The 27,752-nt window shown below is 41.8% G+C and overlaps 1 protein-coding gene across 1 annotated transcript in view; it reads right to left on the reverse strand.

Annotated features, from left to right (window-relative positions):
• Nucleotides 1–9,147: 9,147 nt before the first annotated feature.
• Nucleotides 9,148–27,752, reverse strand: part of DDX55 (DEAD-box helicase 55) — a 47,845-nt gene continuing 29,240 nt past the window's right edge. The window contains exons 6-14 of the mRNA XM_086942908.1: nt 26,507–26,656; nt 22,914–23,103; nt 22,325–22,407; nt 21,121–21,252; nt 18,913–19,005; nt 18,563–18,677; nt 17,275–17,443; nt 12,559–12,851; nt 9,148–10,138 (exon numbers count right to left, since the gene is read on the reverse strand). Of these exons, the coding sequence (XP_086799034.1) occupies nt 9,977–10,138; nt 12,559–12,851; nt 17,275–17,443; nt 18,563–18,677; nt 18,913–19,005; nt 21,121–21,252; nt 22,325–22,407; nt 22,914–23,103; nt 26,507–26,656 (1,387 nt within the window). The 3' untranslated portion in view covers nt 9,148–9,976. The remainder of the gene's footprint in view (nt 10,139–12,558; nt 12,852–17,274; nt 17,444–18,562; nt 18,678–18,912; nt 19,006–21,120; nt 21,253–22,324; nt 22,408–22,913; nt 23,104–26,506; nt 26,657–27,752) is intronic.

Here is a 27,752-nt window from a genome sequence, read left to right on the forward strand (position 1 = left end):
GTCCTGGAAACCCAGGTTTGTAAACTAACATAATAAAAAATTCTAGAATCTTTACAAGAGGAAATGGTGCTGGGGTGCAGAGATGAGAAGTGGCGGGGGTCAGTAGACAGCGTAAGGATAGAAAACATGAAGGTAAAGAAAATAAGGAAAAGACAAAAGAATGTCGAAGAAAGAGGGGGATGAAATAAGAGTAATAGTAACTAGAAAGGAAGAGATGTAGTGACATGGTGGTATATTAGCAATGAGAAGGTGTGTGATGCATGTCAAAGTAAAGAAAGTAATTATGTTAGAGGTGGATGAGTCTGAGGAAGTAGGATAACGGAGCGGGAGAATGATGATCAAATTTGGTAATGGGAGGAGGGTGATTGGTAGGCATGTACCGAGAGGGTGGAGAAGGAGGCTGTAGGAGAAAAGTAGAACCAAAGGGAGCGGAGAGTGATGGTAATTGGAGATACTGGTGTCTGAAAGGAAAAGGACAGGAAAGAGGAGAGAACATGCAAGCCACAATTTAGAAGAGACATTTCAGATTTGAGGATTTCACATGAGCTGTATTTTTTTCTGTGTTTCCCATAAGATACATTCTGCTGCCAGTCAAATCTTCCCCTAACATACATTCTACTCAAGGAACTTGCAGTCATAAACTGATTGGGTAACTAGCCGCCAAATCAAAAGTCCATTTTGGAAACTGTACTGTTGGCACAGTGGGCAGCTAGGTTTGGAAAGGGGCCCACATTTGAAATGTGGTCAGTTCTGCTAAAGTAGCCAAATCTGATTGCTCTTCCAATTGTTATTGTGCTTTTTTGGAGTAAATATTTAGCAGTAGGCACTATCCACAACCTTAAAACATTGTGCAGGCCATTACTATCTCTTTAAAATACACATGTCCCCCAAGTCTTTGTAGGTCCTCTGCATGCTCAGGGGTGCACTCTATATATAATCCAAGCTTTGGTGCTGCCGCACCCGCCAGTAAAGACCGGGTACAGAATAGAAGGTTTGATTATGCACACCAGTGCCCCCCACCAAAACACACACACAACCACTTGTACGGAAGCAGCTAAAGCTTTCTTTACATACACAAAATGGTTACCCAATAAGCAGCAGTACAGAAGGTGGAAAGAGGGGATGGCGAATAAGAGAAGGGAGGGTTATAGATAGGAGGGGGGGAGGCAAAGAGAAGGAGGATGGTGAGGAAGAAGGTGGTCAGAGTAGGGTGAGTTGGTGGTGGAGGCACAGTAGGAGGATGGCAAGGTGAAGAGAGTGAGGCCGACAGAAGAGGGTGAGGTGAGCGAAGGCTACGACAGGAAGAGAAGAAGATGTAGAGAAAGAGGGTGAGGTGAAGAGAAAAGAGGTGGGAGGATGAGGCGGGCAGGAGAGCAGGGTGAAGTGGAAAGAGAGGAGAGTGAGAAGGAGAAAAAGGATGGTGTGTTGGCAAGAAAGTGAGGCAGAGACAGCAAACAAGAACATCGGTACGGAACACAGAATTAACACTAATAATAATAATTTAAATTAATAGGCATGCTCCGCGAGTTAGATAGAGTATGCAGCTCATCCAGCTTGAAGATACTAGGCAATTCCATTTTGCTCCATGGTCCACCCATGCTTCTTTATGGCTCTCCCATATTGCAGATTCTGGAGCGGGGCCTGCATAGGACCATTCCCAAACCAACACAACTAGCTTGTATTCATCCATTTAAAAAAACATAAATATCTCTATGCCATCACGAGAAATAGCTTCCAATGTTGAAGAACGGTGTATTCTCTGTGACAATCAGTAAGTTGGGCAACCTATGAGTCTCAGTGAATTGAAAGATGTCTGTGGAGTCTTTCTAACAAAGATAGTAACTTTTTCGGAGATTCAATACTGTTTAAGAGTTGGGAAAGTGTGCCTGAAGCCACTGCTGGGTGGAGACAATGCAAGAAGGAGGTCTTTTCTATAGCTACCTTTAACTCCAAACTCAATTGCAGGCATACCAACATTTCAGACAGTTCAACGTTGTCAGTTTATTACAATGTGTTTGTACACCACTTGTATGTGGGGCAGGGGGGGTTGACCTTTGCACTTTAACACAACAGACCGTAGACTACATCTTTTCTTTTGGGTTGTGACTTGTGTGTTAAACCCCAATTGCAAATTGTCCGTATACCCACATAGCTACTACCTTGTGGGTGTTTAATGAATTCCTATTACCCAATCCCTTCAAAAACCATTATTGCCAGAACTAGCTTTAAATTCAAAACTCCAGACATTTCACTGTACTAAGGGGAAGTTGGTGGTGGAAAACATTTCGAGTTCTGAATGTGCTAGTGAATACAACTTTTTTGCATCTAAATTGCACTGGGACATGCAAAATTATTCTGAATCTAACCCAATTTTTATATCTTTACTATATTAATAAAGCAAATACTGGCCTTGAAAGGCATAGGCTCTGCTAAATGCACCAAGGAGCCGATACAAGCCGGTTTCATGCCTTCTAAATATATCAATTGTTTACATTTTTGGGAATATCACCAAAATAAAAAAAGCCTGAATTATATTTAACAACAATTAACCCCATTTAAAAAAACAAAACAGTAAGCATATGTAGAGTTACAAGGAACTATTACCATACCAAAGAAAGCTGAACTTACCGATATGTACCAAGATTTTAAGAGCGAAGGAAAGGGATTTTCAAAATTGGCTGTAAAGAATCACGAGGAACGCAAAATAACAGCGGTATAGGCCATATCAACTTGATAAGAGTAGGCAAAAATATAAAGGACTATGTCAGGCAATTGAAAGTAGATGGTAAATGGAAGCAACACCTATATCTGGTTTTAACATACACCTAGGAGCACATGGAAAGCGAAAAGTTGTATTAAATAAGAATGCTGAAGTAAAATAAAGACATTAGGAAAATATGTGACAGAGAGACGTCTCCTCTGGTTTGGAAACAATGCAGGTTCCTTCAAATGAATTCGGATCCAAGTAGGCAACAAGTGCTGAGTTTGTGGCAGAAAGCAAAGCTGAATTCCAAATATCCACATGAAGCATCAATCGCAAAATTGGGATATTAAAGAGGTTTGTTCACACTAATTTCTCAAAATGTGTTTTTATTGGTTTTTAACAAAATAATGTGTACAACTCCAATTATTGTCCTTTGTATGTATATAAATGGAACATAAACAGAATTCCACGTGTATTATTCCTTTTAGAACTTGAAAGGTTTCCCTCACACCGTCCCTTATTTCATTGCTCTCATAATTCACAAAGGATTATTTAAATATATTCTGTGATTCGCCCCCCTCCCCTCTCTCTTCCCCCCACACACACTTACGTTTAAGCTTTCCACCACAGTGAAAGTACCAACACTAGTAGCCCTCGGGCGGGTAACCTAGCAGAGTTTTAAACTGTTCTTTGACAAATGAGTGTACATTTTCGCAGTTGCTGGCCAGTTTCTACATGACAACATCCTCCAGGATCCCATCATGAAATAGATGGTCGGTATTTCCGTTTCCAGTGGAATGCAATAGCCATTTCATAACTACCAACCATTACAAATATGTTTACTCTGCCTTAGGAAAAGCTTACGATTTTTGTGTAGAGTGCGAGACATGTCCCTTTCAAAAGAAGCCAATTCTGGATATTGCTCTCATGTGTTTCACTTTTCCTATATCCCTGCATCCTCGACAACATAGCTGCATGGCTTTAGAGAAAACTGTATGTATTTTGTGGAGAGTATAATGCCATTCATACATAGTTTGCGATGCATCTTCGGCTAATTGAACATAGAGAAATGTCTCTTAGTGCTCTCCAGTGTTTTGGGGTGCTAGGTGTGCCAATATATATCTCTCCATCATTTCATTTGGGACCATTCATTAGGAAAGAGTATAGAGCAAAAAATCACTACCCTCATTCTATTTTACCAATCACTGTTTCAAATGTGGTTTTCTGTCTATTGTTCCCCTTCTATTGTATGGGTGGAGTACCCAGTGGTGAATCTGTGCTTAATGGTGTATCTTGGTTATATATAGCTTGATTTCTCAGCTGAATTACATGAATGAATGGTGTACTTTGGAACCTGTCTGCATTCATATTACCACCACGTCTCCATCTATCAAAAGGGCCTCCTGTAATGCTGCAGTAAAGGTTTTATTACAACGGATTAGTGTCAATTGAAATGGGAAAGCGGTGAGGCCAGTCTTTTCACTCAATTATTATTTTTTAATTATTTTCCCCTTAAGAGTATTGTTTGATATATGAGTAGGGATAGCTCAGCCTTGCTTGTATGAATAATTCTCAGCTGCCCTTTAATGTTTCCCAATTTGTGTAGGTTTGCTAGAGACAGGGAGTTTCAATGAATCTTCTCCTTATTCCTTAATTTCTGAGGCTCGGATCCTACGTAGTTAGGCTAAGAGTGTGATAACGTTTTCCCCTGAGTGCTGCTTTAAATGTGGCCCATATTCCTGGGGATTGGACCTCTTTGCTTTCAATTATAAAGCATTATTCAATTTTGTTTAACTATTTCCTGTCTAAAAAGCCGTGTCTCTTAGTCATCTAGGGTTTAAACGCCACGGGGGGGGGGGGGGGGGGGGGGGGGGTTCTACGATGTTGTATTTTAGATTTGTGTCAACAATAGCAATACAGCCTCATAAAAGGGTGTTTGGTTGTAAAATTGATTCCCTAATAAGGAAATTCTGCCAAACAGACTGAGAAATTCGAGTGCTGCCAAATCTAGGGCAGAAGTGCACCAAGCAGACTCGCCTCGCCTAAACTCCCTTCTCTTCCTTCCACCCTCACTGCGAGGACCCCACTGCCTCACCAGTATCCATGTTTGTTAGCGCGGCTGCCTTCAATGGGCCCCAAAGTTCAGAGTAGCCTGCAACTTACATGATCCTGTGGGGGAGAGTCCTAATTGAGTTCCTTCATTTCTTTTATCCCAACTCCCAGTTTATTAAGGGATCTGTGTATGCTTGGCTTTTGAATCCTTGATTGTGAGCTTTTAGTCCTCATAGCTAAATGCTCTTCGCTGACACGTTCTGCATTGTTTGCTGCCTCCTCTTTCACCAGAATTAGTTCTATGTTCTGGATTGTTTGCCACCTGTCCTGTAACAATAATGGGTGGTCTTGTTCAAACTGAAGCATATGCTGGAAGAATGTATCCACCAGTACCAGATGCCTTCTTCTCTCAGTGTATCAGTGATGCACCAAAATGTTCTTTTCTTTATAATTTGGCCTGCGATTAGTCTTGGAAAATCGAGCAGGTGTGATCTTGGTGCTTACATTTGAGTGGTTTTCGGCTGCCTTTAAAACCTCCTCCGTTTTACTATGGAAGTGAAATTTGGCCAGAATATCACACAGGCCAAATCTGAGTGTTTTTTAAAAATTATTTTTATTAAACAAGCTCAATTGACATTTAACAGCTGAATGTGTCTGCATGCATGCAACCAGGCTGAGTTGGTAACACATATACATCTTGAAAGGGTTACATAACCACTGTTATCCTGAATGTAAACATTAAGTCTAAGAACAATTATATCCAAGACAGTGGGCAAACATCAGTAGGCTCAGTGGCTTTCGCCCCAGAGGAGGGCGTCGGTGCAGCGAGATCATTAGGCTTTGTTACGTACCTCTGCAATTCCGTCATGGTGACCTTACTTTTATCCATTTTTAAAAACATCCTCTGCTTTTATATACTACTTCCTCTGCTCTCTGGCACCAGTCTAGGTCAGCTTCCCATTTCGCCACCGACATGGGCGAGCTTGCCCTCCCTCGCCTGGCAAAATTTTGTTTTGAGATACCCGCTGCAAGTGTCACACTAATTTTGTTGCGTTTGGGCTAGCGTTCCTCTCCCTTAACTAACAGGAGCAGCCATCGGGCATACGGCAGCATTCGCATTCCCAATACCGTCAACATTATTACCGCCACCCCTTGCCCGAATGAGTGAATCACTGGACATTCCCATAGGATGTGGAAGAAGGAACCCTCCTGATTGCAGCCCCTTACACACTGCGTCGTCTGTGCCTTACCCCATTTATGGAGCAATGTGTGTGGATAATAGGAGCGGTGGATTATCTTAAGCTGTACCAGCCGCAATCGTGTGCGAACTGCAATTTCTCTTGGGCTTTGTATAGCTTCTGTCCAATCATCATCTTCCATATTGCCAAAATCAACTACCCAGACCCTATGAAGGGAGTCCAACAAGTCTTGTGCATTGTTTAGAAGCTTCCGGTATATTGTTGCCATCCCCTTCTCAGGGATAGGGTCTAGCAGCAACTTATCTTCTAGAGGGGAGTAATCTGGAAGGTTCGTGCCCTGTTGTGTAGGGCATGCATAAGCCTCAAGTAGGCGAATCTTTGGGTGGGGGCCATTTGTATTCTTGTTGGAGATTGACAAAAGGGATAGGTGCTCCATTCATCCACCAGGCGGTAAATGCCAATTACCTGCCAACCCCTCCAGTGAGGTGGCTTCTTTCAGCTGATCTCCAGACCATAGCTGCGTCATGGCTGTCAATCTCTTTCGCCACCCCAGAAACCTATTTGTCTAAATCCAGCCATTCACCACTGCCCAGGTATGTTCAGGCCAGTCCTGATATGTCCTCTGGGCATACAGGAATGACATTTTGTGGTTTCTGCCTGACATTGCATCCATGTCTACTCTAGGCCGGCTCCTCCTTGGCCGTATAGACCCAGTCATTTATTACCAGCAGTTGCGAGGCCCAACAGTAAAATTTGATGTCGGGGATAACTAAGCCTCCTTCGTACACCCTCCTCAGTAGCTTGTGTAGGGCAATCCTAGGTGCATCTCCCTGCCATAATAGTTTACGGAGCTCCTGCGCTAATTGCCTAAAGAAGGCTGGAGGGACTGGATACGGGGTATTTTAAAGTATGTACAAAAGGCACGGTAGAGTCATTATTTTGGAAAGGGCAGCTCTGCCCAATAAAGCCAGCCGCATGGTTCGCCAGAGCACTTCCGTGCAGAGTCTGGTCAGTTGGGGACTAAGGTTTTTCTGCAAGAACGGTTGGCAGTCTCAGGTCTCCTGTATACCCAGGTACTTAAAACTTTCTGTAGTGATGGGAGCAGCGCATCTCGCTGGGAGTTGCGGGGGCTGACGAGTGTGTGTTTCTTGGACCTCCCAGTGGGACCACAAGATGTTTCTCCCCCTAGAAAAGATCCATAGAGATGTGACAATGTCTGGCCACTCTGCTCCATTTGTAATCCCCCCCCTCATTCATAGATTTTTTCTGTGGAACCTGTTCTTCAGGACTTCAGTCAACAGAGCCATATACAGTCTCTTTGAGGTCACTTCCATATGTCTTCCGTGGGTATTTTTAAGTGTCTGCTACCTCTCAACTCTAAGATTCTAGTGCAAGTGGAGTTAAAGTATTTTTGAAGATCATCAATTTTTGCGTCCAGGGTTGCTTTTAGCACATGAATGCGGTTGTCAATTTCTTTTTGGATGTCCCCCTATAAGGTCAAGGTAAGGTCAGCCTTGCAAATCTCAATTTTTAAGCACTACTGTTGGCCTTTTGGGCCTTGCTTCTTGTGTGCATCTTTATTCGGTATTATTGTCTGTTGTGCCGCTCGTAGGAATTGTGCTAAGCCCCTCTATCATCTCTTTTTAGGTGGCATACGTAAGTGTGTCCTTCTTTCACTGGGTATTTAGCAAACACAGTTGTCTCAGTCCTGGTTCACCAACTATAGTATACCATCTACAAGACGGCTGTATTAAACCCAGCTAAGAGATTCTTCAAAGCCATCTGGATCAACAGCCTCTTAAGAAGTTGGTTTGCCCCAGTCATAAAGGAAGATGATGCTGGAAAATCAGCACTTTAAGCTTTCTCTTAAATTTCTTGTGATAGAGATTTGAAAACAGTTTTTCTCCCTTTGCAACAAGCCTCACTGCGCTGAGCTTGGCGTAGTTCATGAGCACAGACCGCTGCCCTTTTCATTTAGGACAGACCATCTAGTATTTTAACATATTGAGAAGGAACAAAAGTGTGCATAATTTTCTTTTGGGCGATACCTATCCACGTGGCATCCACTCTTCCGGCAAGCATAATATTTGATTATTAATAACTTTCAATAAACATGTTTGAATTTAGGAAGTGATCTTTTCTCACTCTACTAAAATAGTACTACTACCAATATACGGTCACTGTGAATACAGGACAGCTTCAAGTTGAGAAATTTGCAACTATGCACATTTATCACTGTCTAACACTTGCATTTCATAGTGCTTGTGCAGTACTAAGGGGCAGATTTATGTTAACTGGCGCATCCCGAGGGATGCGCCAGTTAACATGCGCCACAGTACGCCACCAATGGTGCGCCGCATTTATAATGCGGCGCACCATGGGGCAAAAACGGCACAGATGCGTCACGCATCTGTGCCGGAAATGTGGCGCATTGCTGGAGTTGCGTCGCAAGCGCGACGCAGCTCCAGCAATGCTCTGGGGGGGGCCTATTCTTTCAATGCTGCCTCAAGCCTTACGCCTGCTTCATGCAGGCGCAGGGTTTTGACGCAGCATTGCCCAGAAAGTGACTGAGTGAAATCTCATAGATTTCACTCAGCCACTTTCAGGAGGCGTTCCTGCGCAGGAACGCCCCCCCCCCTGCGCAGGAACGCCCCCCCCCCCTGCGCAGGAACGCCTCCTCATGGCGCAGTGCTGTACAACGTGACGCATCTCCTAGATGCGTCACGTTGTAAATAGGGCGCAGGGATGCGCCACGTTTCCGCGCCGTTGCGTCACGCAACGGCGGCGTAAACGTGGCGCAAGCCCTTCATAAATCTGCCCCTAAGTCTTTTGTTAAAAACAACCTCTGAAGTTGATTTGTTTTAATAAATTAGTCAGGAATTGACTAATGAGAAGAACAAAGATACATTTTTGTATAAAAATTCTCTTTCCATTCCCCTTATCTAAACTATTAAAGTAAAAGGTGTATGCACCCTGTGCATTATTGCTGTGCTGAATTTCTAAATTAAGAGGAGTTATAAAATAGTTCCCTCCATTGGGCCCGATATCCCATTTGGATTCCTTAAACTGTACAAAATTGTCCTGAAATGTGGGCCTACTCTCTTTTTGTGCCAGTACACAATTTCATATTCAAACTTTGCAGCAGATATCTATTTTGAAAAGGACTTGCTTAATGCAATGTGTGCACTTTGGTTTTTGTAACTTCAAGGCATTTTTATTTCGGCTGATCAATTAAAACAATTCCCAGAGGTGCTGCATCTGGTGCTCCACATACCTAAAAAGTACAGCAATTCCTTTAATAAAACAATAGCTTCATAAACAAGAGTTCCTATTACAAAACTCAATTGCATGCCTTTCATTGACTTCAGAAGTATTGAAGCCTTATTTGGTCGGTCACTTGAGGTTCAACTCAGTACCCAGCAGGTTGAAAACAGTTCCTGTAGATGACTGCACTGACCCGGAGACTATTTAGTCACTCCCACTCGTCTGTTTTCTCTCTAACTCCCTCTCTCCACTACACAGCTGTAATCTATCAAAGACATCTACGGTGGCAGCTGTCTTAAAAAAACACCACAGTCCAAAGACTTACACTGGACTAGCTACTGAGGGCAGTTCATTATATACTTCATTCGCGGAAGCTAATTTTTAAGTTGATAATGTCAGATGATTTGAGTGGTGGTAATCACTCTAATCTGAATATTCTCACCCTAATCTTAGTAAATTAGGGTTGGCTTTTTTTTTTTTTAAAGAGAAGACAACTTAGCCCAGGTGTGTTCCTCGTCATTCGGATATCCTTTTTTTTTTGTCCTCTGAAAAGGATTCATTGACTAGTTGATGTGCATTCACCAGGACCCAATGTGCATGGCTTGCTGAGCATTTGCGGAAGCCATGCATTGTTCAGTTCATGGGTCCTTACAGTCTTAATAGAGCCCATGCATACATTGTCTATCCTTAGCTTAATTTCCAACAGTTCATTTATCCAACTGAACTGCAAAACACAAGAGCAGGTATTTATTTTCCATTATTCAGAAGTCTCAGAATCAACGCCTTCTGCTGTGCCTCTTTTCCCAGCGGTCAGCTGTTTTTCAAACTCTTCTTCACTGATTTTACCTTTTTTTAACTTTTTTAGAAGCCTTGTGTCACTAAGCAACTCGTCCATATCTGCGTCCTCAATATCCGAGCCCTGGAGAAAGGAAAGAAAGTACATTTGAAGAAAAAGTTATCAAGACACATTTTTATGAAAAGGGAGCATATTTGTTCATTACAACCATTTTTTGCCCACCATGGAAGAACACAACAACGGCTTATTAGACCTGTCAGAAACTTAATTAATTCATTGGCGAAACAGAAGATAAGGCAGAAGTCCACAGAAGATTTGCGATCAAGACACGTAGCATCAAGTTCAAAAGCAGCACTGTTCTAAACCATTTTGAGTCTCTATATGGAGTAGGCTCGGAGACTAATATAGAGAGTATTAGAATAATCAAGAGGTGCTCTAACCACAGCTTGTATAATAACAAGCCAGTTTGGAAAGAAAAGTAAATATATGTACTCTAGAAACTTCATTTCAAACTGGCAGCTGTCTAATCAGTCATTGCTCAGTTTTGGTGTTGTGTGTGTTTAGAGAGTGTTCTCAAGACATAACAGAGGAACTCCGCGCTAGTTGTAGGCAAAGGAATGCAACGATAGGATCGCAGGCAGCATATACCAACTACTCCATATTGTAGTAAGGGACTTCATTCAAGTTCAGTATTTGGAAAGTGACAGATCTTCATTCCTCTTCAGGATTCTTCGTGATGGTCAATGGCCCTCAGTCTTTTTGGGGGTATATTCCAAGGCTTGCAAGTTTGTAATGAGAAAGAGTTACCACCTAGACCACTTTATTTTTTATAAGGGGGATTATCAGGCATGGAGCCATACTTGATCGAAGGTTTTGCTTTTGGTTGTATAAACCGAGTTTAGCTTGTAAGAAGGTTGGTTTCCGACCCATGGCTCACTCGGTCTGCAGAGCAAAGAGCTCTGAAGAGTATTCTTTAAGCCTCTGTGACTAGTGAAGAGCGTTTACAGCTAGAGTAATGTAAGTGAGTCTATTTAGACAAAATACTTTTCTGGTTGCTGTATTCTTTGTAGCTTGCAGATTTGTTCTCTTAGGAGTCCGATGTACAGTCCATTTGCATAGTTTAACCAGAATGTCACACTAATGCCAACTCCAACGAACTCAAGAACTACTGCCCTATCTCTCTGCTCCCGTTTCCCACCAAAGTCCTCGAAAAAGCAATCAGCCGCCAACTCACTGAACACCTGGAGAACAACAACCTGCTGGACACCTCCCAATTCAGGTTCTGCACCAACCACAGCACTGAAACTGCCCTGATCGCTGCCACAGGTTACATCAGAACCCTCCTCAACCAGGGAGGAACAGCAGCCCTGAACCTGTGTCTCACCACACCCTTATCAAAAGACTTCCTCACAATGGAATCCAAGGTAATGCCCTCAAATGGATTGCCTCCTTCCTCACCTGAGGAACCGAGAGAATCAACCTCGGAACCCAAAAGCATAATTAGCAGCATCTCTCACAATGCTCATCATCCCTCAGTCCCAAGCTATTCAACACCTATGTGACTCCTCCTAGCCAACATCATCAGAACCCATGGACTGGACATCATATTCTACTCTGACAACACCCAGCTAATACTCTTGTTATCAGAAGACCCACCGCCCCACATCACTAGAGCCAACTTCCACAGGTGCATGACAAACGTCGCCGGTTGGATAAAAGACAACTGCCTGAAACGCAGCAGTGACATAACGGAGGTGCTTATCTTCGGGGAAGAACACCTACCTACCTGTGGAACCCTTCGACATAGGATCTTTTCCCACACCGACAGACCATACCCCCAACCTTGGCATCATCCTGGACAGCCAGATCAATGCAATCTCGTCCGAAACTTATCCTAGACCTCCGCAAATGGACCCACATCACCCGCCACCTCAGGAAGCTCCACTACCTGCCCATCCTACAAAGCCCTCCGCAATCAAGGACCAGCATAAAACAACACCCGCAAGAACATCCACAAACCCTCTAGACATCTCTGCCTCCCTCTTCTACACCCGCTGCATCCACCAAAGCAACAGTGAAGGATGCTCCTTTTCCTACCTCACTATTAATCTTGTTTCACAGTAAAACAACGTTGAAATAAAAAGCAGGCATACTTTACACATTCAAAAAACAGGCCCACTTGGCTAGAACATTCATGGATAGCATTGTTTTTTTCTCTTCTAGAAGACTCACTCAAGATTATGCATTCAAGTAGACAATATACGTGTATTCTGGCTTTAGACCAAGGTCAGTGTTTGTCTATGATCTCCTGGAGCTATTTGTTAAGCACTTGTGTAATATGGCAAACCTTTTACAAACAATTGTCAAGGACCGCCTACATTTAGCACCATATAGAGCAAAGTCATTAAACTATTATCACAAGATGTAAGGCATGTAAACTTGATCTAGCACAGTGTGTAGACAAGGACCAATAAAATATACAAACTAAATTGACCAAAATATAATTACATTCATTGTTTAGTTCCAGTCATGTTTTACTTTACCTCATCTATTTTCCTTTTTGCAGCCACTTTTTTCTTCTTTTCCTTTTTGGCCTTTTGTTTCGACCAGGCTTTATTCTTTATGAATCTTTTCCGCTCTGTATGCTGCTGTCTTTGTAGTCTTTGCTCCTCGAGCATTTTTCGCCTTTGCTTTTCTCTATTTTTATCCTTGTATGGAATGGCATCTGTATCTAGAGTAACTGGAGTGAAGTCTGGAAACTGCTTCCCTTTGAGCTCTGGCATCTTTGGCATTCTCAGCAAACCAAAACCACTGGCTAGGCTTGCAAAGTCCAGGTCTTTAAGACAAAATAAATTATAATTTACATTCATAATTATCAATTTGAGAATTATAATATTATGTGACTCAAGACAAGGAAGCCATAAACTTCAACCTATACATGACCACATGTGGCTACATTCATTTGAGCTAAAGATTTTGAACAGAGAATATATATATATTAAAAAAAAGACAGTGAATGTTTTTTTAAACGTTCATAAGGTGGTGGAATAGGAGAATCTGGAACTGGTTTACAGTGGAAAACTCCAATTCTATGTTTCCCCATTCTTCAGAACTTCTAGGTTTTCCCTTTTCTGGAACTTTTGAGAGACTCCCTTTAAATGTGAAAATAACGACATAATAATAGCAGCTAATCAAATCAATGCATAAAGAAAGAATGATAAGATATCACTGTCAAACTGTGAAAAATATACGTTTGGTTAAATAGACTGAGCTACATTTATGGAATTGTACAGTTGAGATTTAGAGCTTTAATATAATGAATGCTGTTGATATTTGGGTTTTTTCCTGTCATTTTGACCATTGTGTGCAATGTAAAAAATAATTTCCTACAATGTGCACAATAGGCTGAGAGCAGATTTTCTTTTGTAGTTTTTAAATCTTTATGGGAAATTAATTTGCATATATTTTGCAAAGATGTCGTTTTTATGTATAAACTTTGTTTATTGCGCTGCAGAGTCAGTGTATCATACCAATATGCTTCACAAACTGGCGTGGCGTCAACATTCAGCCCAGCCAGCGTCAATACAGCTTTTAGTAACAAGTCAAAACAGGGAAAAGGGAGAGAAGAGCGTTTGGACGTATGCTTATTGCGGACCCTGGCCTGAAGTCCAAGTGTTATTAGAGCGTCTTCAGAGCTCCATTGGTGGTGACTCGGAGTAGTGGGGCACCACATCAAGGTAATGGCTCCTGCAATCAGGTCCGCATCGAGGTAGCTTAGCAGTGTCCAAAAAAGGGAAAAAGAACCATAACCAAATGAAATGACCCCATCCCTGCCACCCCCCAGCCTACCCACCCCCTACCCATGTTCCAGGTCCATTTTCCTACCACTTAACAGTGGTCTCTCAAGCCTCGGTGTTTGTAGCAGCCGGCTGTGACAGCCACAACAGGCGTAGGTATCTGGGGCAGGTCACTTCTCTAAATTCAGAAGCCAAAAGCGTTAAGAAGGGTTGCCATAATTCTGGATACTTGTCGCCCTCCCCTTTAGCAATCAGTGACAATTTCTCCATCCCCAAGACGTACCAGAGACGGTGCAGCCAGCCCTGAAAAGTGGGAACATGTGTAGTGCGCCAATAAGTGAGAATATTTTGTGTCGCCGATCTCAAGGCTATAGCTATCAGCCTTCCTCTGTGGGAGCGCAGGGGGTAAGTGATGGGATTGGGAGAGCCCAGCAGCACATATGCGGGGAACCTCGGAATGGTGGTGTCTAAGTGCAGATCTATTTCGTCTAGCACCTGGTTCCAATAACCCTGCAGGTGTGAACAGTCCCACAACGGGTGTACCAGTGTACCCCCTCTCCCCGCAGCCCCGCCAGCAGAGCGCGTCTCGTGTGTGTGGTCCATCTCGTGAAGTTTCTCAGGGGTATAGTACCAGAAGATGTCGTTTTTAAAAGATGATGGGCAAGGCCACACATGCCAAGACTGTTACACTGAAGCAGCATAAAGGTTAGAAAGGTGCCTTCAGCCACTGAGATCATAAAAGGGCATAGTGACGGGACATGACCAGGGGAGTTTGACAAACCACCAGTTAAATTTTCCCACCGATGGTTATTAAAACTGCTAAAGCCCATAGCCTGATCATATCAAGAGCAGCACTAAACCAATATAAAGGGTACCACCAATTCTGAAATGTTGGTAATGTTGTCATTTTACGCTAAGTTTCAGAAGGTTTTATCAAGAACTATATCAAATGGACAAATTATAATTCACCTTCTTAGTTGTCGAATTGGTTTGTTTCACTCACTGGGCACATGGGCTCATAAGCAGGGTTAGCAGCCACGATAAGCACACAGTTGAACAATAATTGGAGTCGGATCCGGCAGGTCAGTCGAGAAATGTAGCTGCTGGGGTTTTACACTTGGACAAGCAAAGAACAGCATCACCTCAAAGTGTGACTTTGGGCCCAAGTAGGGTTCCTGGCACAGATTTCTGATGCTGTGCCAGGCTCCAACCCAGTTCAGAACAACTCTGCCTTGCCCACTCCAATGCTAAACCTCACATTGCAGATTTATTCTGCACATACGGATGTCTGGTGTGCCACACTCCAAGCAAGCCACGTGGAGGCAGGTTCTGACATAACTTGAAGCTGCTGTGTCTGCTGAAGGAATGGCCGGCAGTCTGCTTCCAAAAGTCACAAGTGTGGCACTGGTTTAGCCGCAGCTCTATCCCAGAAGTAAAGTTTATTGATAAATGCCCCTTCTCTACCAACTCAGATGTGAGCATCCTGCTGCCTGCTTTGGGTCATTCTCGCTCTTCGTGCCTGCATCCCAGACCACCACCCTTCCTCCCGGAAGAGCAAACACATGAGATATCAGGCACATATAAAAATCTGACTGGGAACTAATAATTAATTGCAACTGATCGGTCACTTGAGGTCCCATCAAACACTATGTCCCAAATCCACTGAACTACCTGCAACATTAATAACTAAGCCTAATTATTATTCGAGTCACCATTCTGTGAACCATGCACAGTTTGTGTTGAAGGCACGCGGGATTATGGTTTAGTCTCAATGTTTTTTTATTATTTTGTTCCAGGATGTTTTGTGCTGTAAGAAGCAAGATGCTGTACAGAAGCATAAAAAGGTTAAATAATATAAAAATCGCAAAGTTTTCTATCAAAATAAAACTCCAGCTTTGCGTTTATTGAGAAAAGAGGATTTCGGTTGCCTCTTCTTTAATTCAAAATAGTGTACTCAAAGAATAGGTTTTTGTCATGCTGCTAAAAAAGAAGAAGTCAAATATAAAGTCTTACTCTTTGGTTTTGTTTGGACTACATCCCTGCTTAATTATAGTTGCATTTGTTGTTTTGTCCATAAACTATACTCTACAGACCAACAGTGCTCTTTAGAGTAACAAAATTCAAAAGCGGAAAATAGGAGTTAACAGTTCTCTACATTAAATTTACAATAGGAACATAAAGGATTACCAAACATTTTGGATTGGATAGGACGACATGAGTCAGAGACCTGGGAATAAAGTACATGGTGTACCCGAGAAGCAGATGAAAGTGTGACTAACATTTTTGCAAGAGTAGATATTGCTCAAACATTAGTTGACTTTGAAAAACAAGTTTAAAGAGAAAGGTTTTTAGATTCTGTCTAGATAGAAGTACAGATACAAGGCAGTCCAGGTGGTGGTTTCAGGTAACGAAGGCCAGGTTTGGATCAAGCTGGTTTGAATTTAAGAAATGTGATCACTAAGATGGCATAGTTACCCAGGCCCCTGGTACTGGCAGAGACCCTCAGGTGGTCTGCACGGACAGCAGTGTGCGACACAACTCTGATAGAAGAATGCATGGGATTTGGAAGGCCTACCTATGGAAAGTGAGTTGTGGGTGTATATTCAGAACATCAGTTGTGCTCAGCTGATGGTTTACAACGTCTGTTTGCCTCCAAATAAATGTCCAGGTAGTGAACAAGAAACAAAGATATAGTATTAATTCAACGTAAATCACTCAGGAAACGCTGATGGATCATTACCCCTTGTTGATCACTTGATTTTTCTTAGAGTGATTTAGAACCCAACTGCATTGTTCTCAGGTGCCCAATACTAATGGACAAGAAGATTGGAAGAACATTCAAACATGCAGGTTGAGGGAAAATTTGGAAGGAAAAGCAATAACTTTAGAACACAAAATAAATAATCAACATCTGTGAAATGCAACTCTTAGAAAACAAATAGTTTAAGAAATGCAGCTTTTCAAAGTTTAAAGGATTGTATAACAAATTACAAACATCTAGTTAATTATGAATAATAACAATAAAATATTTTGGGGGTGCACGCAGGAGTGGTTTGCTCGATAGGAGTGACCTATAGTTAGTTTCCATTACATGAGCATTATAAAGAGGTGGAGGTAGAATAGAGAGGTATTTGGGCGAAAGGTGTGGGGCAGAGCGGGGTGTGGTGTGGGAGTATAGATGCTGCCTGAAACATTTCTCCCTCCCAATCTTTTTACATGAAATACAATAAATACAAACTATGCAATACTAAAGGGGTACTGATGGACAAACAACATAGTTAGCTTCCTCAGTAATACTCACTGTTTATTTTAGGATCCAAACGAAGGAGTATTACCCTTTGTAGATGATATGTGTCTGAGGTTACGGATCAGTTCAGTGAAAACACGCATTTTTTGTGTATTTATTCAAGCATATTTGTACAAGCCTATTACATTTCTCACATTTTCATGAAGGAGGGTTACCTTTTATCCTGAAGATGAGACTGCACTCATGCTTGGCATAGGCCTGCACATACGACACAAAGGCTTTCATTCCTTTCTCGAACACTGCCCTGTCAGCCTGTGCCATCACTCTCACCTTTGGCAGAACATCTGCAGAATTCTTAAAGGGCTGCATTTCCTGCAGGGGACACTGAAAAAAATTAAATAAAATAGGACTGAAAAAATAGGGCTGAAACATGTTCTAAAAGAAAACAGCGTTCAACTTGCAGGTTTTACATCCATACAGATCAGAATTTGTAGGAAAACAATTAGGAGTGACCCTGCAGAAAGTGGACATGAAGGTCTTTTTTATTCCATTCCATTTTAACTTTAGTGCAAACATTTATCCAACAAAATGCTAAGGAGAAAAAACAATAACTTCAATATTAAGCTGAAGACAGTTACCTTTTTTCCTGGTTAAGGTGGCTTCAAGGAGACCTACTTGTTTGTGGGTGGGTTGATGGGTAATGAAAGAGGGATGACAATGACCTTGTAGCCTAACATTAAATACCTGCTCCCAGCGAGAGTGTAGCCACTGAAACTGTTGTTTTCTTTGAGGTAGATGCAAGGAAATTGTCATGCGCACACATTCAATGCTTTGTGTGGGAAGTAATTAGATCGAGGACTATGAGAACAGACCAATGATGAGAGATGCCAGGCAGACAGCACAGGAGGCAGAAGTCCTCCACTACAGTCTGCAGTATATTCCCATGAACGTCAGTAGATATCCACACACTATATATGCTGCAACGGGACTCTGGCAAAAAGACTGAGGAAGTCTTCAGTCTCTCCCGCTGTAACATACCAGCCAACAAATGGCTTTGCACCTTAGGTATAGTAGAGGAATACAAATAGTTGGTAGACAATGCAGTTACAGGTATGTATTGCACTCTGAGCTAGAACCCTGCTGTAGTTCAAACTCTGCAGCAAGCAAACTGTAGGCAAAATATAACTGTAGGTTAATACATCTGCTGCAATTTTACATGCATGTAAACCAGAAAGTGACTAGATTACATTGCATTGATGCCTAGTTATCCCTTCAGCACTTTAAGGATTACAAAAATCAGGGCCATTGTAGAAGCTATTAATATTTGCTATCAGCACAAAGACATGCTTCTGATTGTCATATACCACATAAAAAAGACAATAAATCACAGATCTACAGGGAATGCCAGCTCTTAGGAGAAAGGTTAATAACTTAAGGGAATTAACATGAAGGGAAAGAATAAGGAACAACCCTTACAATATTGCATTTAGAGCAGTTACTCACTTTTTGGTTTATTGAAAGGAAACTGACATATGACTCTTCCATGGGAAGAAGAAAGACAAGGGCACTGCCTTGATGGCCAATTCTTGCGGTTCTGCCACATCTATGGACAAAAGCACTAGAACGAAAGGACATGCAACACCACAGTAAGCCAGAGCTTTTTGCTGTTAGCAGTAAAAGTCATCGTCACAGGTGTATGTAAAAGAAAAAAAAACGACATCTTAAAAGATGGTTTATATGGATGGGATATATATATTACATAGTACATCTGTAGCCAAGAACAGCTTCATGAAGCAACACTTCACAGAAAGCACTTGAAGTGGTTGCACTGGAGCATAGGAATAGGAACATACCTGGCACTGCTTGGCGGGTCATACTGCAAAACCCAATTCACTTCTGCAATGTCTATCCCACGAGCCATCACATCGGTGCAAACCAAAATACCACTGAAATGTTTCAATAAACAAACAACTCTTATCATTAAAGTACCAATTTTACTTTTTGTAATAAATTTCAACGAGTTATATCTTTAAAAAGATGGATCAGACTCCATCAGAGCAGCACTTATATTGTAGACCCCATAAAAAGTCCCAGCATAAAAGAGGAGGAAAGTACAACATCAAATATGACGCTCACTACCCTAGTGCAACTTTACTTGGATTCCTGGTCACGGTCTACTCCACCCCAAATCTCCCTTTTGCTCTGTGTACTTACCCTCTCCGTCAGCTACAAAACAAACACAGCCCCTCTTCCCTCCCCCTACACTTCTATGCTACTCTTCCATCTGCTCTACAGATCCTCCCTACTATTGCAAGAGCAGAGTTGAGAAAACAGGAGCCTTACTTGGCCTGACTTGAACTGAAAGGCACTGTGATAGACTGCGTATGTCCACACTGGTTTCAGTCTTTCTAGAAATCAACAGAAGAGGACAACCAGTAAAGAACTTTGCTCCTGCCTCTTCGGAGATACAGACGAGCTTACCCTACAACCAAATTGTCACACTGGCGGAAAGGAAACCAATTTTTCATGTTGTGCCAGTTAAACAAGAGAAAATAAAGAATTGCACTCGCTGCTTGTCAAGAGCCAAAGAGGCATAGAGTAAAGTAGCTTAGAATTGCGGGTGGGAGGTGGGCCGAGTGGTGTAGAGCGGCTTGATAACTTCCAGTAAAGACATTCCAGAAGTGTGCAACATCGTCAAATTACACCATTTGGACAGTCCACAGCACTAAGAGCCAACAGGGGGGCACTATACAGAGACGCGCAAGAGAGTACTAACATTGTATTATTAATTAGAACCAGTGTTGAGGGTCCCAGGTAACACCATACCAATAGGGACATCATGTTCCAGCCTAAGACATTCATCTAACAATGTAATGGATTCTGAGGGTTGAGGTCATGATTTACAATGATATGTAGAAGAAAAAGTGCACTAGAACACGTTGTCCCTTGGAGTAATTTGTAACTTTCACCAGTGTACCTCGGCTGACACCCCATTTTCACTTTCTCTTAAATCAGCTGCTGTGAAAACTATGCAGCCCATCTGCTGCATTCTTTCTTAACACAATCTGTTTCTGTACAAAAAAACTGAGTTGCATTAAAGGTAATTCTTCTTGAAGCACGAACAGTGCGTCCTGCTTGATGCACTAAACATTTTTAAGCACTGAAGCGGCTTAAACTATCATGCTTAATATGTGTTCCCAAAGTGAGATGGACATACATTTCATAACAACTGTATTTTCTACCTAATTAATGTTTTGATATTATCTAAGCATATGGCTTAAGCACCACTACACTTTTAATTAAGATATGCGATAATGGAAATGATCGTTCTGGGTTTCACGCTAGCACGCTTGAGAAAAACCACATGAAGGTTCGATTGTATTAATTTAGACATCAACCTTGGGCGCTCTTAAGTGCAGTGTAATTACCAAACCACGCATAGCCATAGACACAAACATTTGAAACACATCTGAAAGCTTCCTCAATAATCAATGGTACACAAGTTATAAGTGTTTTGTATAATCTGAAGACAAGACAAAAAGCATTATCAGGCAGCCAGCATTGTCCCAGTCATAGCGTTCTTTTGTTTAAAGCTATGTTACGAAGAAGGTGAAGGGAGGTGCGGGGATGGCGGGAGGGAATGCCAGAGGCATGCAGGGGAAAATGATGGTAGGGGTAGAAGAAATAGATCCTGAATGTGCTTGGTCCCTGCTCCACAGAAAGAGAATGAAGGGATGCTTGGCATGCAGTGGTCAATTAGGAGAATTCAACAAACGGTATGCACTGGGTGGGTTGCAAGTTACTTTTGTATACAATAGTCACAAGAGCATGTGCGCAAGCTGTGCATGCGCTCTTGCAGGCTCGACCTAAAAATGAAGGACAGCCATATGTTAAAAAAATTAATCTAAGGAGTAATGGAAAAGAAACAAATCACAAACTTATAAAGGATCACACCCATGATTTCTGGCAAGATTTCATTAGTAGACATTGATTCAGACATGGTTACAGGAACTATAATAATTAGTATTTTGTTCATAGTGAAATTGATAAAGCACACATACCTGTCCAATTTCCGAAATTCAGTGAAGATTTTGTTACGCTTATCTTTCATTTTCCCATGAATGCTCATCAATTTCACCTTCTTAACCAAGGCATCAATGATTTTTCCATAGTATTCCACACATGCACAAGTACTGTTGACCAAGAGGGAAACAATAAAAAATAAAAAAATAATGCTATTATAGTTCAATACTTTTTAGCCCATCATATGAGTCAGTAGATTTAGAAGTCCTTTTCTGATCATAAAACAAACATCGTTTGGCCTATCGCAAATAATAAGGCTATTGTAAGCACAATTATAAAAAATATTCCACCTAAACCTAAACAGTGCTGGAAAGACTTTGAAAAGATCTTCCGTATTAGAGAATATAAATCAGGAGAAAGCAGCTGGCATATCCATTTTGAGTGCAGCTATCCAGTCAAATCTTTCAGTTTTTACACCAAGGATTTACTTGATGTCTATTCACATCTCACTGCTGCAAACATATCCAACCGCTCATTACAGACTTGTGGCCATTAACAGATTAATCTTTCAAGCATGACCCTAAAGGACCAAGCTCAACATTTCTTTCTGATTGGTAGTCTGTGGGTAACAGTAAGAGCCTAATGCCCTTTCCAGGTTAAACACCTCAAGGACTAGATGTATTTGAGAGTCAAAACTCACATTAAGGTTACTCAAATATATAGGACTAGCCGGTTGATTCGAATTTTGACCACAAACTCTCAAGTATGTGTCTCGCACATTCATCTCAACCATCCGATTAATTGACACCAACTTGTCTTCCAAAAGATGGACAACCTGCATCTTGAAATTCTGCAAGTGTCTCAAGCTCTGCAGCTAACTAAAGCAATGTTTGAGGTTCAATCAATGGCAAAGCTACTTTGAGGAGCCTTCAAGTTAAACAAATGTAAATAGGGCAAAGATCATTATTGGCATTGAGCTTGCTTTCATACACAAATATCACATGAGCATGAAGGCTACAAAGCCATGCTTAACATCTGGCTTTAGGACAATTCAAATTAGGGGATTTAGCTACTTTATATTTCACATGAATTTCATTTTTATGTGCTCTGTCTCTGGAAGCCTTGCATTAACAAACTGGAACAGCTGCAGCACAACAGAATAAAATCGACTGTGTTCCAAGCACAGAACTTTGCTCCATAGCTAATCGACAATTGTCACTGAAGGATATTTAAGAAATCTACCTGAAGAAGACAAGATGTTTTTCCTGCTTATGTTGTCGAAGGAAGCCAACAAGGTGGTTAAACTTTTCATCTGCTTTGCAGATCTGCACAAGGAACAATCAACATGCAAAAGGAAAAAATAGGTAAGTGGAACATAAATTGTGATCAGTGGCACTCAAAGACGGATTCCTAGGTTCAGAGCAATGTTTTATTTATATTAGCTTTTTTGTACTTAGACAGTGTTTGAGCAAACCACCCTCCCGTTCAGCAGTTAAGGAAATGACCAAACTGACCACGAGATCACCTCTTTCATCAAATAGGCAAAGGGTTTCACTTATGAAATTTATTTTTAAAAAAAAGGTTTAATTGGTACCTTCTTCCCAACCCTCCTGGAAATCAGTCAATTGTCATGGAAATTTCTCAGGTAGACCAAAGTCCTCCATCTCCACTGTCACAATCCTGGTAACACTTATCAGAAATGTAATAGTTCAAAAAACCTTACAAAGGCTTCAAAGCTACTATCTTGGGTTTTATTTTTAATTTCTTTACTTTTTTGACAGACAAAGTAAGCAACTTAAAAGACAATATAGTGAGTGAAGTTAGATCTGACCATGTAGAAGTTTTGAAGGCGTGCTGGAGTTTTCTGTGTGTTGCTGGCAGCGACACCTTTTTCTTTCACAGTAATCCGCACAGGATTGCGGAGACCTGCTCTGACCAGGTTCTCCACTTCTTGAGTCTGAGTTGCAGAAAACAGACCAGTTCTCCTCTGCTTTGGCAAAAAGTCCAGAATTGTATTTATACTGCAAACCAAAAAGATGTTTTACTTCACCATTTAAAGCGTATTTATGGTGTAAAATCTGTTTGACAGGATACATTTTACTGTGCCATGACAAGAAACACGTATCAGAATTGTTAAATGTGTAGATGTCCTACAGTTTGAGTAAGTCAAACATACAAATCAACTTTTATACCTGATCTAGTTTTGAAAATACATAATGGGATGAATAATGAAAGGGAGTTGTGGCATGGCATTAAACTGAAATTAAAAGCACAATGCAAACATATTTGCCTCTGTGTATCCTACTTGTGATTCTCCGACCACTAACAAAAAAGATCCACCACATCTGTCACCTTCACCACTGGCAACTGTACCATCTTTGTAAAAACTGTTTATTTGGTGCATCCAGGCACGCACTTGTCTAACTTCCTTGTAATAAATAGAAAATGCTCACACTATATGTGACCCTCCACATCTAATCAAAAGAATAAAACGGGTCCCTCAAATCCACTTCCGGAAAAGTGACTTTTTGCCTCCAATTTACTTCAACCCACTTCATCCCGATGCAAAAAATACTCTGGAGCCATATACTATCTGAGAGTAATGTGCATAAAACTCTTCATTCCTGACTATTTACCCTGTGTCAAAAAACTGATTCCGAACATTTGATTCTTCCACATGTCCACGGATAACCAATGGTATATCAACTTCCATATGAATTACAAGAATATGCAAATCTACTTCCTACTAGACAAATGACCAAACAACACATAAATGGTCCAGCAAATGAATGAAAGCTTCTCTGCATGAATGAAGCCCGATCTTTGTAATGGTAGAAGCTGCGCCAGCCTCGATTGCTCTTTAGGTATTTAAACTTAAACCCCTGCTTCTAGGACTCAAAATCAGTGACGATGGCTCACTTTTTCACTTTGAAGTCTTGCTTTCTTCACAGTTCAACACAATAGTCAAGGAAATAAACGTTACGTTCTCCATAAATCATAACATCCTCTTTTTGCTTCAAGAGGACCATCAGTGGAGATGACAATTGGAAAGGGGAGACCACTCGGTCACCCCGAACGCATGGATGGGTGCCCCGATCCCCCGGGAAACCGTTGCGGGCCGGCCGGTATGCCCATAGCGGCGTGGTCGGAGCACGCCCCCGCCGCCTAAAAGGGTTGTCCTAAACACCCGCCCGGAAGTCCGTGTACCTATGGGCGGGATGGGGGCGCTGCCCCGCCTTCCCGCTGCTGGATAAAAGGCGCGGGAATCCAGGAAAGCGTCCTCTTGTTCCTGCGCTCCGAAGGCTGCACCACTCGTCGCTCGTGAGCCCTCAAGGGAACAAGCTGCAGTTTTTTGACCCACCCACCAGCCCCTGTTGCAAAATATTTGGAGTGAACAAAGTCCTATGTTGCAATTTGATGTAATAAAACATTTTTTGTGGGAATCGTTGCTTTCATCTTAAGTCGATGACAAGAGTATGCATGTAACTGAATACTTGCTTATAGGCCTTTTTTCCTTTGTAGAAATGTTAAGGAATGTATGCAATAAAGAATGTTCTGTGCTATAGGACCTTTTTTCCTTTGAAGCAATGTTGAAATCAGGGGATATATCGAGCTGTACTACAAGAGTAAGCATAGGTTTCTTTCCCTAGTAGGTAACTAATTGACGTATTTATTTAGTCTTCGGTCGGGCGGTTAGGTCATGATCGGTGAGCAGTGATTTCAAGGTCCCTAGGGGGGGCGCCACCCATTATGGATGGGAGCGCCAGGGGGGAGGCGGCCATTGGCCCCTCCCACGGGGGGCGGCACCCATTACGGATGGGTCGCCCAGGGGGAGACGGCCATAGGCCCCTCCCAGGGGGAGACGGCTATATGCCCCTCCCAGGGGGAGATGGCTATATGCCCCTCCCCAGAATTTCCCGGGGGCCGGATATCCACTCCAGCGGAAGAGAGTGCGGGGGAAGGGGGGGCGGGAGTCCACACTGTCCTTCTTACGGATACCCCGCACGGGAACTCGGACGACCTTAAGATGGCGTCGAGTGAAAGGGGGCCCCCACGACAAGGTAAGTTACAGTTGGCTACGAGGGTAAAGTCCTCTGCGCATGCGCTACTCACACGTGAGGGCGGGAATTTGGTGATAGGGATCTGACACCGGTTAAGACCTTGCCGTTGGCCCCTAACGTTAGGATGTACAAATTCGTATGCAATGCATTTGTCATGATGTTAGACTCGATTAGGAAATCTTTGTATTAGAGTTTTGTTAAGGTTCGACTGAATACCTGTCTTCATCAAATGTAATGGAAGTTGAATTTGTACATGATACATGAAAAGTTTTAATTTAAAGTTATACATTTTTGTTTCATATTTTAAAAAGTTCAAACTGTGTCTGTCTCCTCCCATTGGGATTAGTGGTGGAAGGGGTGGCGGGCATCCCGGCCCATAAGCCCTCATCATATCATGTGTGGATTAGTGTAATGTTGTCTACGATGGTGTCCACAGGAAATTAATTTGCAAGTTACAAAGGATCCAGGACCACAAAGTAAGTCTGCCCAAACATCTGCAAATATGCCAGCATTAAGCCTTCACTAAAAGTGCTTTACGGGGTTCTAGTAAACTCCAACAATAAATTCAGGGTTCTCTGCATCGTACATAAAGATCACTGGCCCAAAGGCCTAGAATATTTACAGAAAGTAGTTCCACACTCCACCCAACCTAGAAACTTCTGATCATCATTCATCCACCTGATCCGTCAACAACGATTTAAGAGGATGAAACAAACAGTTCTATACAGAGGAATGCAAGGTCCAAGGCGGAGAAGCACTCTTCACCCCCTCCTTGAAATCCGAGCCGAACTACAATCAATTCAGAAAACTCCTTAAAACAGGACTATTTAGATGTGCTTTCCTACCAAACACTGCTCAATTCAGGAGTCACAACTGAAAATGTTCATTCACTGGCTTTCTCTTACCTCCCTCCTCATACCGTACACTTGGTTTACTTCTCTAGTAATTGAGTGTAATATGCAGCGCTTTCTAAAATTCAATTCCAAAAGAAATAGAATGACTGCGGGTTCCAAAACATAAATGTTTTTCATAGTATTCCTCTCTAGCAAGGCAGGTACTATGTTCTTTTCAAGTAAGGCAGGCAGGACGTTGCATATAACAGAAAGCAGTGGCAAGTCAGTAGAAGGTATCAGGTTTTCTCCTTTGGCACCTTCTTCCCGAGCATAGACGTTATTATTCTAAACTCCAAAGAATACTTGGGTACACTCATTCCAGCACCACTCCCATCACTGCCTGGTTACTAAACATATAGCATTCCCAAAGCGCCTTTTTTTACTGGCTATGTTGCGAGTGTTTTGCACTATTCATCAAAGTGCTCTCAAACAGGACAATTTCTGGACTACTTAATTTTTCAAAAAAGTACCTTGCTTCAAATCCCATATCCAGGAGTCTGTCCGCTTCATCCAACACAAGGACATCGAGGGTTTTTACTCGGCTTGCTAGATCTAGTCCTTCGGACCTCCTTCTGAACATATCCACCAAACGACCAGGCGTGGCCACCATGATGTGTCCGCTAAGTATATATAAGGGAATCGTTGTTAATTTCTTTACAGAGCAATAGGGATTCTTTGCTAATTTGTAGTACGTTTTTACAGCCAATAGACCAATCTAGCATTTAAAAATATCACTGAGCATAAAGCCAAACATGATTTTCATTAAAAACATTATTCATCTATAACACTATATTAAATTGTTAGCAATGGACATATAGAGCTATGTTCTGCTTATGTAGCTTGTATTTTGCTATACATTTCCGCTGGGACTCTAAGTCAGGACTTATGTAGTTAGCAGCATCATAAAAACCCATAAATGAATGATAGTCTGAAAGTCTTATTGCAATTTCTGTACTTTGGAACACTTCCTCCAGACTCCCTATAAGCATTCATTACATGTACACACAAAGAAAGATTGCTTTTCACTCTGTTGCAGCTTAAGTCACTCAAAAACTTCCCTGGAGTTATTAACAGCTCTTCAATACCTTTGGAGTTAATGATCACAATATACAACAGCAAGTAAACTTGAACAAACAGAAAAATGTGATTGTTAGGGCAAGTCTTTGTCAACATACCCTTCAATGAAAGAGCTTATTATTAAAGGAGGCACTATTCAGAAGGGTATCTTTCTGGCTTAAAATGTTCTTATGGGGGGGATAATGCAATTAATTCATCCAGCCCCAAAGAAAACTATCCAAGAGAACATATTGGACTGAATTACAAACAGATGCTCTAGAAACTACCCAACCATGGTTAAGACAAAGATTTGTATGGTGTGATACAACTTACTGAAAGCCTGAGCCCTGTAACTCCACGCAAAGTTGAACATAAACTTCAAGGGATCGCTTCTGTATGAACATTAGGTAATATCGGAGACTACGATCCAGAGAAATGTCCATCTTCATCAAGCTTGTGTAGATTTCGCAACAACCGCGTTTTTTTTTTTAGAATAAAACATGCGTTTGTTAATTTACGATCACACTGCCTGTTCTGATTTAAACATCATTTCTCTTCATGTGCAGTTTAAGATTTGATGCGGTTTCAGAATTGTTTGAATTTCTAGAGTTACTATGTTTATTAGATATACTTATTTTTGTTAGTCTAGTACGTTACATA

This window comes from Lissotriton vulgaris, chromosome 11, assembly GCF_964263255.1.
Source record: "Lissotriton vulgaris chromosome 11, aLisVul1.2, whole genome shotgun sequence".
Taxonomy (NCBI): Eukaryota; Metazoa; Chordata; class Amphibia; order Caudata; family Salamandridae; genus Lissotriton; species Lissotriton vulgaris.